Source organism: Centroberyx gerrardi, chromosome 8, assembly GCF_048128805.1.
Source record: "Centroberyx gerrardi isolate f3 chromosome 8, fCenGer3.hap1.cur.20231027, whole genome shotgun sequence".
Lineage (NCBI taxonomy): Eukaryota > Metazoa > Chordata > Actinopteri > Beryciformes > Berycidae > Centroberyx > Centroberyx gerrardi.
In genome coordinates this window covers 11,188,880-11,204,222 of record NC_136004.1, presented here as the reverse complement: position 1 = coordinate 11,204,222, position 15,343 = coordinate 11,188,880, and the positions used below count along the sequence as shown (strand labels likewise).

The 15,343-nt window shown below is 43.9% G+C and overlaps 1 protein-coding gene across 1 annotated transcript in view; it reads right to left on the bottom strand.

Moving 5' to 3' along the window:
• The window catches only part of cabin1 (calcineurin binding protein 1), a 42,864-nt gene that overhangs the window by 15,668 nt on the left and 11,853 nt on the right, over positions 1–15,343 (bottom strand). Inside the window, exons 25-33 of the mRNA XM_071927823.2 lie at positions 14,837–14,926; positions 14,509–14,669; positions 14,165–14,409; positions 11,614–11,679; positions 10,585–10,764; positions 10,079–10,491; positions 8,461–8,574; positions 207–370; positions 1–97 (exon numbers count right to left, since the gene is read on the bottom strand). Coding sequence (XP_071783924.2) covers positions 1–97; positions 207–370; positions 8,461–8,574; positions 10,079–10,491; positions 10,585–10,764; positions 11,614–11,679; positions 14,165–14,409; positions 14,509–14,669; positions 14,837–14,926 — 1,530 coding nt within the window. The remainder of the gene's footprint in view (positions 98–206; positions 371–8,460; positions 8,575–10,078; positions 10,492–10,584; positions 10,765–11,613; positions 11,680–14,164; positions 14,410–14,508; positions 14,670–14,836; positions 14,927–15,343) is intronic.

Sequence of the window (15,343 nt, the reverse complement as noted above, 5' to 3'; positions counted from 1 at the left end):
CCCTGTGAGACTGTTCAGATTGTCCTCCAGGACTTTTACAGTTAGGAAAAATGCTCTTTGGGCCAAAACCTGGCGATCAACATCCCGTAAATACTTCCTTCAAGGCACAGAGAGAGAGAGAGAGAGAGAGAGAGCGAGAGAGAGAGGATAAGTAATAGAACAAACACATATAATCCAGTGCAGTACTTTAAGAGATTGGTCCTTACTTTCCCTGGTCAGGGGTTCTCTGCAGCATGAAAGAGACTTTCAGCAGTGTGTCGTGATCCTTGAGCTGAGACAGCACCTCCAGCAAGAGGACGATGGATCGGTTCATATGAGATGCAAAACTTCCCGGGCGATCAATCTCATCCACTGGAATACGCCAGATGCCCTGGAGGTGGTGGAGGAGAAACAAATGAAGAGCGAAATCATCAGTTTACTGTCACTGTGCCAAAACCGAATAACCTAAAATATTGCATCTCCAACAAACTGACAGCGGCACATGGCACAGACTCAAGCTTTTGTGTGGCATTGACTTTTAGTTTAGCAGGAGCTTGATTTCAAAACATGGCTCAGTTTCAAAACATCATCCAACATTAATAAAATCACCCTGCAGTGGGCAAGGAGGCTGAATGGAGTCTACGACGAGCTGTCATTGGCTAGACGCGACTCGTTGATTCAGTATTACTTGGACCATCAGCGAACAAACAGGCTAATCTGGGCAATTCCCAACGTTTATATTTTTATAGCCTGTGTTCTGCCATTATTGCAGGTTTTCGAAGCACCGTGGAGTCTATGACACACGGAAACAATTAACAGGGAGACATGGAAAAACCGAAGGGAAAGAAAGGAGAAGAGAAGGCAAGAGGAATTAATGTGAGCTAAAAACATGGCATTCATCGAAGAAAGCCCTAATGAGGGGATGGAAAGACTTGCTGCAGGAGAGATCCTGTGGACTGGCTGGCCGTGTAGGAGGTGGGGAGGGTTGGGGAGCTTTCTCTCTGGGCAGACATGATAGGCAGCCTCATTAGTGCACAGTTCTGTCCAGGCAATGCAACAGAACAACGGACTTGCTGCCGACAAAGACAGCCCCTCCTTTGCAGAAAGACTGATGAGGTGTTTTTGTGACGGCCGAGTCAACCTTTTCAGCGAGCACATGTCCTCTCAGCAGGTGAACTGGGCGAGGTTTTGCACTCTAAAGCTATGGATGTGAGTGCAGATGGTGGCCTAGGCTGTGTACAGTTATAAAGCACATGGCACGGAGTAGAGCTCCTGGCCTCAGAAGTGTGTGTGAGGCAGAGCAAAGCTGCCCATATCAGGACGGAACAAAACAAATGAGATGGCTCTTTCAGCTATCGAAGGCACTGGGGAGCCTAGTCCTCCTCCTAACTGACAGCTCCAGATTGTCAGATGACATTTTCAAAGCCACTGGAGAGGAGCCAAGCAGGAAAGAAAGGCTAAATAAATCTGTCAAATCAAATCGCATTCCAGAGGATGGACTTGGAGCCTATTCACTCAAAAAGGTGTCAAAGCTGGCCATCCAAAATGTAATATGGGCACTCAATCTCACATCCCAGCAAAATTATACCTCTCTCCTTAACAAATAATAAATCAGGGATGTGATTTTTCAGGGTTTTCAGTTCTTTGGCTGCTCCCATTTGTTTCTAACAGGAGATTACTACTTTTTTGTTCCTGAACATAAAAGCAGAATAATTCAGCACTCCATCTTTCCTGCTCAGAAAGTTCATTAATTATTTCAATGATGGGGTTATTGGGATCCTATTCAGGTTAGTGGAATGATCCAGCTTCAGAGCCAGTGGTTAGAAAAATGCTCAAGAACTAGAGCGTGGCTACAACGCCTGTGTGAAACACAGAAGATTTATTATTATATGATGCAATCAGGCAGGGCTTGGGAAGGTTTTAACCTTTCAATGCACAGATTAGCAAAAGCCTCCAACAGGAGCAGGGCAAGTAAGGCGAGGGGGTGGGCTATGCTCACTTAGAAAAACAGCTCTAATGGAGGAGAGTTGTTCCTCAGCGGAGAACCATCCAACCACAGCAAATCTGTTTAGGGAGAGCAGAGCCATGGCTTTGCACAGATTATGCTGTAGCACAACAGCTAAAGCAGATTTGTAAGACTTTAACCGCAATGATTTTAAGCATATTTTTTTCTTTTTTGTAAAGGAAAATATGACCACTGGTTGATATCTGGAGCAACAGCTTTGGCACAAACATGTGGCTGATACACCACCTAGGAATCAAACAGAGATTTACATGCATAGCAAAAGTGGGAGGAACAAGTGATGAATTTGTGACAAGAGGATGCTTGGGGGAAAAATAAATCTGCTCTTTCTCCAACCAATTTTCAGGTTGTTTTCAGTTTGGTTGTGGGAGATGAAGAAAGCGATTAGACTGTGGAATATTCACATGTCACATAAACAATTCCTAATTGCTTACTTAATCCAGCATTACAAACAGCAACATACTAGGATAACTGTTGCAGCATGCCAATTTAGCATTAGTGCTACTCTCATGCTCTGGCCATCTTTTATAAAAAGAAAAAATAATAGAAAGAGGAGCAAAACAGAGGATCAAGAGTGCGAGGGAGAAGAAGGGACAGAAAAGGGATTCTCCCTCTAGTTCCCTGGGTAAAACCCTGAGCCACGACTAGATGCTGGGTGTTTCCCAAACATCATCTCACAGGGAAGCCCTCAGTATGCCATCAATGACAGGGAAGAGACAGGCTCAAAACCTCCTCCCTGGAATAACTAATAAACTCTAGGAAACTGTGCTTTGCATACAGTTACTGATAATGAGTCTTGTAGCAACCAGTAATGACTAATGCAGCTAAATTACTGTGGCTGCTATTATAAATAAACTGCACTGAAATGCTTCACTCTGTCAGCCCTCAACTAAAAGTTGGCAACAAGCAGAAATATGGTCAGAGTATGAGTTCACATTAGATTACATTGGGTTTTTTTTCTTTGCCAACCTAACCACCACAGCAGGAAGCAGTTTTCCCTACAGGCCCCTCCAGTTCCAAAATTCAAAAGGCAATTTTACTGATTTACCTGCCAACTACATTTTTAGATAAGAGAAGAACATCCAGGATGGCTGGTTACCTGCAGATATTACCAGCAGGTGGCTGGTGTTAATTTTCCACCCTTCTACATTCGTCTTCAACATTATTACGCTACTTGATGTGAAAAATCAGGACCAATGGATCAAGAACCCCAGGAAGTCTCTTTAAAAGTCATTTTCTTTTGCAGTTCTTTATCATACTGCTGGAGCACCACTTTCCCTCACTAACACTGAACATGACCCATGAATCCCCTGTTGACCTCACTATGTGAGCGCATAGTACACTCACATCACCACATGCACAGACCAATGTCTCATGTCAGTTTCTATCAAGGTACACCACCCTGCAAAATACCACTGAATATATCAGGAAAAATGCTGACACTACTACAGGAAATTGCTTTTGCATCAATTAGTTCTGCGATCCTATGGTCCATCTCTATGCAACAACACAAGCCTAAGGCTATTGACTGCAGACGAAAACCAGGCAGAGTGAAAACACACATCTGTGTTGCCAGCACTGGGAAGTCCTCTCCTCATCTACAGGCCAAGTAAAAATACTCCACTCCAAGTATAACACCAACTCTCGCAAACCACAGGGGAACTCCACTCATACAAACAAATTAAAATGATCTTGTGCTCGAGTCGGTAAGCACAAGAGTCTGTGGGAAAGAGAGAAAGCGACTCACCATCACCAAGGAAAGCTACTCCACTGGCGCCTGTGTTAGTATTCTTTTGGACAGTTTCCTGCTGGCGGTAGCAGCACCAGCAGCCCTGGCAGCGCCCCCACCCTGAAAGCGGCTCACGCTCAGAGAGCAAGGGGTGGGCTGCATTTGGGTGCTGGGGCTGCGAGAGCTGCAGGAGAGAGCAAGAGGGAAGCACGGCTGCACACGGCAGAACAGGAGTAGAAGAAGAAGGAGAGGATAGCAGTCGCCTTGACAAGAGGAGAAACAGCGCTGGCGTCAGGGCCTATAAGCTCAGTATGCCACTGACATACAAGCTGACTCGTTCCTCTCCCGCTTTCAAACCCTGCCATCTCAAAACAAAAACACCCACGCACTCTCTCTATCTCCGCTCTCCCCTGACCCCAGCCTGCTGGAGTTCTTTTCCCCCTCCTCCCTTCTTTTCCCTCTCACTATACACAGCATACAGCCAATCCCTGTAGGTCTTTGCTAGCCAATCAGAGGCAGGCTGAGTAACTCCCGCCCATTAGTGCACACCCACACAATACATACACAAACAGAGGAGTGAGAGAGAGTAATGAGGAAACAACGCGGGTGCAACAGATAGAGGAGAGGAGTAGAGCGAATAAGAGCCAGGGGGAGGGGTAGAGCATGATCACCCTGAAGACAAGAGAGCAACAGGAAAAGAACAAGAGAACACAAACTGGCTGAAAAATGGGCTCAACAAAACCAGATCAATGTAGCGTGATGTAGAGAGAGGAGGACGGACGGACAAAAAAAAAGAGTGGGGAAAAAAAGAGCATGTTTGTAAAGGTAAAATCCCCCAATAACAAGAAAGAAGCAGGCTGAAGAAGAAAGGTGCTGCCTGTACAGGCAAGATAGTGCTACACACACAAAGTATGTCCTCAGCCAGCAGCATAATAATTCAACAGCCCTCACCTCCTTCCTTTCCTCTCTTTCATCTCTGGTTGTGTCTCTCCAGCTGGTCACCATAAACATACTAAGCAAACGCAAACACACCTTGTTTTTCCTGCTTCCTGTTGTGCGAGTGACAAAAAAAAAATGCTGAAAAATGCTGAGCTCAACAAAACAGAGTAGAACGAGACAAGGAGAACATACTGGCAGGCAGAGTCAACCTCTGAGATGCAAATCAAAATATCAACTTCTTCAACACATGTATTTATTTGGCTAACACTCCTCCCTTCACAAAAAAAAAAGGTTCTCCTGAGTGGAGCTCCACCTACAGCACATTGCACAGCTGAACACACAAAATGTTTGAGTCATACATCAAAGTGATGCAAGTAATGCAAGTGTAACTGTCCCCCAAAAGATTACACTAACCTACTATAACAAGACACTGAGGCCTACCTACAAGCAAAGTTAAACTCAAGTAGTCAAAGCCAACATGAAAGCTCGCCCTGAAGAGACAGTAACAGTTCAAAACACGTTCTCTGAAAAGTTAAAAGACCAGGATGGGATAATGTTTGTCTGAAATGCAGCAACAAGGACATCCATTTTCTCTGGAGCTTGGAGGAGAGTGAATGTGTGAGTGGGTGGAGGAATATGTAAGCACACGTGTGTATGTCTGTGTGGAGGGGGGGGGGGGGGGGGGGGGGGGGGCAACACCGTGCCTGAGCAAGCACACAGTGACTCTGCAGGATCAGACAACAGTAGTCCTATACAGCCAGAGGGTCCAAACTAAAGAGGATGGTTTTCTTGCCCTGACAAGTACTATGCCCAGCATTACAACAGCATTACAGCCAAATATCATGAGATCCAGCCTTGCTATCCTGTGACTCTGTGGCAATATTAACCTAGACCTCACCTACACTTTTAGATAAACTGATTCACATACTGTCTTGAATACAGCCCTAAACATTTGTCAAATTACTATGACTTCAATTTGAGACTCCAAATAATAACGGTACTCTAACAATCGTGAGTTGATTACCAGTTTAACAGAGTGCACTAGCCCTCCTAAAAAGCCCTCCTGTTGAAGACTAACAGCAATAAATTATGCAACACAACCTCAACTGATCTGGATCATTTCAAAACAGCAGTATATAGGTTACTTTATGCAGGCCCAGTTGATATAACCCAGCCAAAACAAGGAGGAAAGTAGGGCGTCATGACCTACATAAGGGAACTGAGTATTCACCAACAGGCTCAATGAGGTACGCGCTCTGTTGAGACACAAGTCTCCTTGACATCAAGGTGCCATGTGTCTTCTCAGATCGTTGATGTGATCCACGGTCTGTGTCAATTTGTGCCAGCTCTCATGCACTCACTTGGTCATTCTGTCACTCAGAGATGACTGCTCAACGCACAATATATTCATACACTGACAGTGATTGATTGTGATTGTGATGCTAAAGACAAGTCAAACTCACCTGTAGGCCCAGCTAAGATTGACTTGCCGGACTTGTGACTGGAAGGATGTCGGTTCAATTCCTGTTCCAGCTGGCAAAATCTGTTCCCCTCCTTCAACAACTACTGTCGAGGCGCCCATGAGCAAGGCACTTAATCCCCTATTATGCTCGTGGAGCTGTTTTGCAGCCAACGGTAGAAGACTGGTTGTACTGGGCAGCTCCCAGGTGTGAATGTGAGTAACTGTGTGAGTGTGAAGCAGGGTGTTGTTGAAAGAGGACGTGTGCCCAGTCAAATGTCCCTAGACAAAATTAAAGTTGAAAATATAGGCTATGCCCTGTCTTGTAGCAACTCTACTGTTAGTGTCACTGATTGACTGATAGATTTGTCTTGAACAAACACTAGACTCAGAAAACAGGCCCGTTTGATTAATATTCAAGGCGGTTTGCAGTGCCCTGTGGTAGAGAGAGAGGACTTGGTTTGAAGGGAACAGTAAAGCTCCAACAGTTGGTATGCCAGGGCGGCAGGTTTGCCTCCAGAAGGGGCTCTGTGAGAACCCAGTGGGAGCCAGAGATCTGCAGAGTTCTCCCCCAGCTTAGGCCTGGCCCTCACACACCGCACCTACAGTCTGTTACCAGAAGCCTTCTGGAGGCAGCTTTGGACTCTATAGCCATAGGTCCTGACTTGATATGAGACTCTGCCTGCATTATTGGCTCTCTAATAAAAGTGAAAGTATTCAGGCTATGACAAACCACACAAGCAGAACAGAATCCAAAAGTAAACACATTTCTTGCGCTCACTGAAATAGCTGTAATATGTGTTTCCATATGGATTTCATTCAAGTAAATGTGAAAAGAGGTAAATGAGCCGATATGCAGAACAGATGACAGATCCAGACAGTAATCTCCTCCCCTGGAACCCACCAGAGGCCTTGTAATTCTGGGAGGCAGACAATACAACAATCACCCACTGTGTGGCTCCTTTCATAGCAGTGCTTGTATTAGTGATCCATAATTAGGGCTTATTTTAGTGCATCAAATTAAATTGTGTGAAAAAGTAAACCTAACCATGTTCTATGCCTGCACTCACAGTGAACACAGAGACAGATCATTAACCAAGAATGTGAGAACGTACTTCATCGGTTCATGGGTTCTTCATCTGTTAGTGTGCATGAACTGCTACCATACAGTGATGTATGGAGGTATATATAGCTAAATCGTTTGATGATTGTAAGAAAACACATATAGGCATTTTACAATCAAGCACATTTTTGTATTAAGCAATGCTTCTATGTATGTATAGCCGCTTTCACACAGATTAAAAAAGCTGACTTGAAGCCAGCTTGTCGGCGGCTTTGAGTTCTGTGTTAAAGGGTCAGACCAGCATTTTTCACCAATAAGCCGCCTTCCCATCTAGTCATGAAGCCGGTTCAAAGACGGCTTTTTGTGCTGTGTCAAGGAGTATATTGTTGCCGTCAGGTGAAAACCTTACAAAATGTCAACTTTTTAGGAACTAAGAAAAACAAGTTTGTTTTTGGCATGACCACCATGCAGTTTTGACATTCTCCAGTGTGTTTTGAAAGGGTTTCATAAGCAAATTAGGCAAAATAGGCAAATTTTTTCTTATCCCATAGAGGAACAGGTAATCCTTCAATTGAAGTGAAAACATGAATCACCAAAATGGGGGTTATGAGGTTTTCACATGACAACAGCGATATATAGTATGCTATAAGCCATTTAATATGTTTGCTACCAGTTCAGTTGCCAACGTTAACAAGCCAAGTAGCATAGCATGAGCCATGACAGAGATCAAGGTTGTTGATCAATTAGGGAGCCAGAGAGATGAGATTAATTCATTAGGTATAGATATCATTGCCATGAATGACTCGTGGGATTGTACAGAATCTCTTCGTGTTTTCCCCTGCATTTGTCAGCACCCTTACAAGTGCTGTGCAGTAATTACAGTTTTGAGAGTTAGTGGAAATTAATATGAACTAGGACTGGGGATTGTTAGGGACTTCACAATGTATTAAGTTTTTTTTAATGTTTTTTAAGCCACCCAAGTGTATGCATCACATTGTGAAATATAAACAAAAAAAGGTCAGGACATCCTCAATATCAACAGCTTTGTTGGTCTGCAAACTTGGAAAAACAGCCTGTTTCTCTATTACCTCTGCCTTATGCAGAACACTAAACGTGGTTAATGAGATTTTAACAATGTAACTGTTAGCCTGCCACGTATGCTCCCAGCAATGAAATGGGGTCTCCGAATGTCTTTAGCAATATGTGGTGACATAATGACATATTTAGAGTAGAGTAATAGCTATGCTGGTGTGAACTATATGACTTACATTGAACAGGTTTGTCTTGTTTCTTTCGCAGAAAAGTCCTTGTGCTGGCATGTGCTTCAGCTGTTGCCATGGGACACTGCTTCCTAGCAACACATCTCGGGCCCACTGTAGGTTCTGTGGAGAAAAAAAACCCATACATTTGTATGTATATAAATGTATATAAATAGGAAAACAAGGGGATACCCCTCCCTGACTGAGTCAGGATTGATAGACCACAGAGAGGCAAATTAGCAATGTAGTATTTAAATCATGCACTACTGCAAAATGAAAATGAAACAATTATGCTTATTTGCAATCAGGAAAACGCAGACATCTTTTCGCAGTATGATGACTCACAAATCAGTATCTACACCAGTGCCACGCTTGAAAAAAATAGCAAGCTAACACCACTTCATGTTATCTGCCACAAATCCGGTATCTTCTAACATGAGATTACAGGCTCTCTCTCCTTCCATCTTTGTAGTGAGAGTTACGCTGGCCAGTCAATGCAGGTAGAGCAATTTTCCTGAGAACAAAAGGGGTGCAGAGGCTTTTAACACTGGATGCGAGGAGTTGTGAGAGCAGCTAAGCTACCCGTGTCAACAGAATCACATCAAGCGATTGTGTCATCAAGTTACTGCCAGGGTGCTTTCACATTTGCTTTCATCTAGGCAGTAGAGAACTCCACCGGAGGCAGAAATTGGGGAAAGCCTTACCAACTGTAAAAGCTTCAATCAAAAGTCATTCTACATCAAGGTTTCGCTCTGGGAATTATATTATCTTAATTTAATTTAATAACCGTAGTGCTCATGACTGCTACTACAAGAATCAAGAAAAAGATTCAAGATTGTTTCAGTCTTGCTTACAATCTCGAACATTATAAAGTGGATCAAACAAGGTTATCTGTTCTTTGTCTGCCATTAAATGAGGTCTAAACATCAGCTTTTATCCACCATTTAAAGCTACAGCACTTGATCGTGATCTGAGATTATCTTTTCTCAATCAATTTTGTCCAAACAAACGAGGAAGAGGCTGCAGCCAGGAGCCATGAGACGCATGCTCTGACACTGCATATACTTTGAGGTCAAATGTATACCGATATTATAAAACACTAAACTAAAAACTGTTAGCACCCTTCCCTCCCCAACTCGTCCTTATTGAGTAGGGACCAAGACTGCATTAAAACGGGTTGACAAACAGAGTGCTGACAGAAGGATGCCACCACAGTAAAGCTCAACACAACCTCCCTGTGCCAAACTGGCTGAGAGAGCACTGCGCTACCACCCACACACACCTCTGCCCACAGAGCCTTATAGCCAACACACATGCTGTTTCAGCACCTCCTGTACCACTGCAGAGAGCCCACAGGCACACAGGAAAATACAAAAAAAAAAAAAAAAATACTAGTAGGCCCAGCAGCTTTAAGTCCCTGACATGAGCTACACAAAAGGTCGATGTGATTTCCATGGAATTGTAAGAATTCTTAGAAAGACCCATCTTCTGTAAATGTCAGCCTTAATGGCAGGAGATACTGATGACAGGTGTATAGCCTGGGTTTAATGGATGAGTTGGCCTGTGAAAAGCAATGAGAATGGGCTAGTGCCGTAAATTAGCAGGGTAGTTCCGTGGGTGGACTGACCTGATGGGTCTTGCTATCGGTGTAGAAGAAGGCCAGGCGGTAGAGACTCTTGTAGTGCTGAGGGAAGCGGCCGAGGCAGAGGAAGAGAGCGCTGACACACATTTCCACCAGCATACGTCTCTGGTCGGTGCGCTCTGCAGGTAGGGCTTTGGGCACCTCCACCACCTCAACGGGTGGCTCTGGTTTCCTCTTGCCCTCGCTGGCTGGGGTCTGGGGAGCGGCCTGTTGAGAAGGGGCGGACTTCGGAGGGGTGGCTGTGACAGGCAGAGAATGAGGACAGGGATCCATTGAAATCTTGGGGGCTGGAGCTTCAGGCAGTGTCACCGACATAGGGTCTACTACTTCCTGGACAACTTTATCCTCCATCTGGATGCCAGCGTGTCCTCCCTCATTGCTTTTTTCTCCATGTGAAGCTAATATAGGATTCAAATCAAAGATTTATGAATGATTCAAATATCACCTACCAAAGCATCAATGTGAAGTCCACTATTCCCATGCCAGTGTACCTGTGTCATCAGCTGCAGGCTGCCCTTCCTTCATAGGGGTTGTGTTTTCTGATGAGGAGGAGCTGGCCTTCCCCGAAGCCAGCTTGTGGCTGCTGTCCTGTGAGCTAGCAGGATCTGTGAAGGCATCCTGGGTGGAGTTGGAGTCAGAAAGCATCACCACCTCGCTGTCCTGACTGCGCTCTGCCAGGGAGGCAACACAAAAACAACACGGGTCATGTGGCCAGCTGCCTGGCCCCAGGGCCAAACACACAATTTAACCTTTGGGATATCATGGAAAAGGTACTCATGTGTGAAGTGATCTTCATTCCTAACAATGGGGGTATATGTAGCTTTACATTTTGATAGTATTTAGTGGGGATGCTCAATCTATCTGCTTATAGTGGTGGTATTAGCCAATAAATGGAGATTATTGTATCATGTGGGGAATTTCAATCAATGATCCAGTATGCACAGCTGATGCTTTGGCAGTATGCTGTGTGGGCCTTTTTAAAACTGTTGATAGATGGCTTGTTTTAAAATACAAAAAATGTAAAATATTCCTAATTGCAATGAAAAAAATCCTTATTAGTGCATCGCTATCAATGTGTCACTAATGACAAACTCAATTGTTATGAAGGAGAGGTGGTTTGTTTTTGTAACAAGCCCAAAACCAAAATGCCAGCATTCCTCTTAATTGCCACGTTGTGCAGCCTCAGCAAGAAAAGTCCTTGGCAGGGGACTGTAAATAACAGAATTAGCAGGAGGGCAACAAGACTCTGCAATTTCAGAGAATGCACACAAGGGACTACTCGAAAGATTCACAATAATAAATTAACACCAATGTACATTATAAAAGGCAGTGCAAAACAGATGGCAGCAACATAATAGTTTACAGAGGTAAGATACTGGTAGGTACTATGGTACTTAAGAACTTATGTAAACTGATAACTGTGTGACCTGTGCTTCCTATAGGAATGCACTTCAGTATTCGTTTAGAACTGTTTTTGGACTGAAAACATAGCCTTGTTTGGTGGGTATTAAGAGCAGTACCATTCAGGGAAGCCAGCCACATTGGAGACCTGGGCAGGCAGTAATCATGGTCAAACTCTGGGGAGGCTGTTGAAGATATGGGGAGCTGGTTTTAAAATATAATCAAGCAAAGCTGTATCCCTGAATTGACAAGAAACTGAGATGATGACATTTTCTTTAAAAAAAAATCACATATCATTCTTGACAACTGAGTACAGAATTAATTCTACTCCCCTTGATAACCTAGAACCTGATTCAGACTCAAACCAATCTCTCTCTGAGAGCACACAAAATGTGCAGTGCATCGTATGTGGATCATAGTGGCAGATTTGCACATTTGTCGATTTACACCACATTTGTTGGTAGACTGACCAGTAAATGAGAAAATACAATGTTATTCGGATGCTTTCAGACAGCTCAATCAATATTTGTGAACATTAACATCTCTCCCCCAAACCAGAAACTGGAGAAAGGTCATTATTATCTGTGATATCATCAACAGACAAAACCTAGAGCTGCTTCTCTGGCTATGAAGACACTCAGAAATGTGTTCATACCTCTGGAAAATCACCCTGGCTACTGTTACTGTGTCTAACTGATCTCCCATTTCACTGTCAATGGAGCGGCAACATCAAGAACATCTTGGCTCTCTTGTTTCTAGCTCTGGGGGATGCTAGTTCATGTTCACAAATCAAGACAGAACTGCTCAGTATTACGGCAATAACATTAACTTTTGAAGGTGGGTTTCCCACCGTAATGATTTTATAAATACACAGTTTCAGGTAAATCAGGTGTAGATATGCTTCGAGTCTGAATCAGGCCCTACAGTTTTTTGTTACCATGATGTGCTTCAAACAGGCCTCAAGCCAGAGGGATTGGACACCCACAGGCAAACCTGCGCATGGTAGTCTATTTTTTACCTTCAGTCTCAAAGATGTGTGCCGATAAGGGGCCAGTCACATTCTTCCTGACATGGCATTTTCACATTAATTGAACATAATTGCAATGGCAAACACAGGATTCACACAAGATTTAAAATATCACCACGAAGTTTAAGTCTTTTTGTAAGTTTAAGCCAACACCAAACCGAAACAAAATGTGACCACATGACACACTATTTAGTGGATTGTGATAAAGGACTGAATTTGTCCAGTACAGTGGAGACATTCACCCCATTAGATCTACATGCATATATAAATGGCAAAGCAGGTGGTAGAAGCAAGCAGGCAGAGAGGTAGCAGGCAGGTAGGTAGGTAGGTAGGAAGGAATCTGGAAAGGGTGACAAAACTGGCAACATGGGCAATATGGCTGCATTATTCGCACATTCAAGCTAAACATGATTCAGGGCATGGGGTGGGTGGAAGGATGTCACTGGCTTAAGTTTTGTTCCATGGAAAGAATGGTCAGGGCTATGTTTTCTCCAATAGCATCTCAGCATCTTTGTTTCACAATCACCTTTGATGCATTGACTTAAGACTGGAATAAAATCATTGACTCTGCAATATACTCATTCAATATCAAAGATGTAGCAAACATTTGCTGTTCATTCTGACTTCTTGGTGGCACCATAAAATACTACTGAAAAGCTCAGAGGTATACTTACAATGTCTCTAATGTACAAAAAAGACAGTCATGACTGTATAACACTGCATGTAAAAGAGGTTCCATAATGGATGGTAAATGTGCGACAATTTAAAAGCTCATAGTTTGCTTTAGATGAACATTATTGCTTGCAACTATGAAGTCAAGAAACCATTATGCAAATGCGTTCATTTCCTACTTTCATGTCCCGCTTTATGAGATATGTACACATTTCTGTGGGTTGTGTAATACTAAAAACATTCTGTAATTTTACACAGTACACCCAAAATTTATAGTTCACATGAAACTAGTATCCTGATTTGTAAAAGAGAGATGAAATCCCAAATTGTCAGGCTTCTGCAACTTTTACACCAACCTTAGATGAACTCGTCAGTCTATGATCCAGCAGAGGTGCTTCTCGATAAATCTGTGTTTACTGTCATCATTGTCTAGTGCGGTAACTGGCCAAGTGTAACCAAGGCTTGGCTGTCATTGGCAAAGCTTTAGCACCAAAAACCCATAAGCCTGCAGTACTGCCTGACAATGCTGTTTCATCAAAGCTGATGCATTTGCTCTATGATACAAGCTGAGGAAATTACAACAAAACAGCAATTGCAAAATATTAGAAGAAGCAAGAGGAGTGGGAAGGAAAGTAAATAAGGAGAAAGACCAACAGTAAAACAGAGACTTAAAATGGATGTTATACCAGCACACACACTGGATGCTCTCTGACAAACTCTGACTTCATACCTGTGTTTGTGTGAACACCACTGCTTTTTTAGGTGCAACAAAGCAGTCAAATAATCAGTAGCCATATTGCCCATTTCACCACATCCCAATCACCCAGTGCATATGGGGATAATTATTACTGAAACCAAAGCCATTAGCGTGGTGATTAGCCTTCTTAGCACCCCCCAGTGGGCTTCCTGTCCCAGTGCAGAAAAGGCAAAGGGCCCAACCCCAGAGGCAGTGTCTAGGACTGGGACTGTACCATCGGCCTGCTGCTCCTCATGCTGCTGCTGCTGCTGCTGCTGCTGCTGCTGCTGCTGCTGCTGCTGCCACTGCTGCCGCCGGAGTGTTTTACGTTTGGCGTAATCGTGGTCGACCGGTGTGGCCATGTAAGGAGGGGATGTCAGACCTGGGGCGGCAACTGAAGGAAGGGAGGAGCCGAGGACATTTCCTGCGCAAACTGATGAACAGTGGGAGTCTTCATCCATCATTGAGGGGGGCTTCTCCCTGGAAAGAATGAAGGACCAGAAAGATCCAGGATGAATGTTGGGCCTTATGGGCAGTTGTGTTTTCCGATTCCTACTGGGTTATATTACTGTAGCTTACTTTTCGTGGGACCTAGGCAAGCTTGGCATGCTCTTCTCCTCCCCCCTGGCAAACGGCCCTGTGGCTGCCTCAACCAGTATATTGAAAAAGACCTCGTGCTCCAGGTCAGGCACACCACCCTCAAGCAGTTTTAAGATGGTGGCACTCAGACGGAAATATAACTGGAGGGGAGACGTTGGAGAGAGAGGGTTAATGGTCCAAAGGTGCATGTCTATGTCTTTCATTCATTCATTTGAATTAGAATGGTTTCTGACACTTATCTTATAAATCATTGCATCAATGTGACACAACTAGAAACCCTTTGAATGACCAGCTACAGGTAGCTCACCTCCAGGGCTTCCATGGCCAGGTCAGGAGGATTATGGTAATGGATTTTCCGGGGGTACCTGGCTGCCTCCTCATGCAGATAATGTGCTGCCTGTAAATAAGAGGAGAGAGTCAACAACACAACGCACTCATCTGATTGCCAATACTAAATAACCCTTACATAAATAATACTGAGGGAAATGACTGCAATAGGGAGGCGTTAACAGAGCCATGTGTGCTGACATGAGTTCACGGTGTTAACACTGCCCCCTCATCCTTTGCTGACCTCCATGGCCCTCTGTTTCTTACAAGTTCAGCTGCCTCCACTGATCTAATCAGAACAAAAGACCTATGAGTAACTTCATACATTTTTCTATCATGGAAAACATCTTGCGGTGGTGGGAGGGCAGTGATCTTTGTTTCTGTAGGTGGGTTATGAAACCACTCACAGGGAGAGCTAGAGAAATGTCTGCAATCATGTCAACATTAAAGGATAAGAGTAGGGGTTTCTGGCACAACTTCACCTACT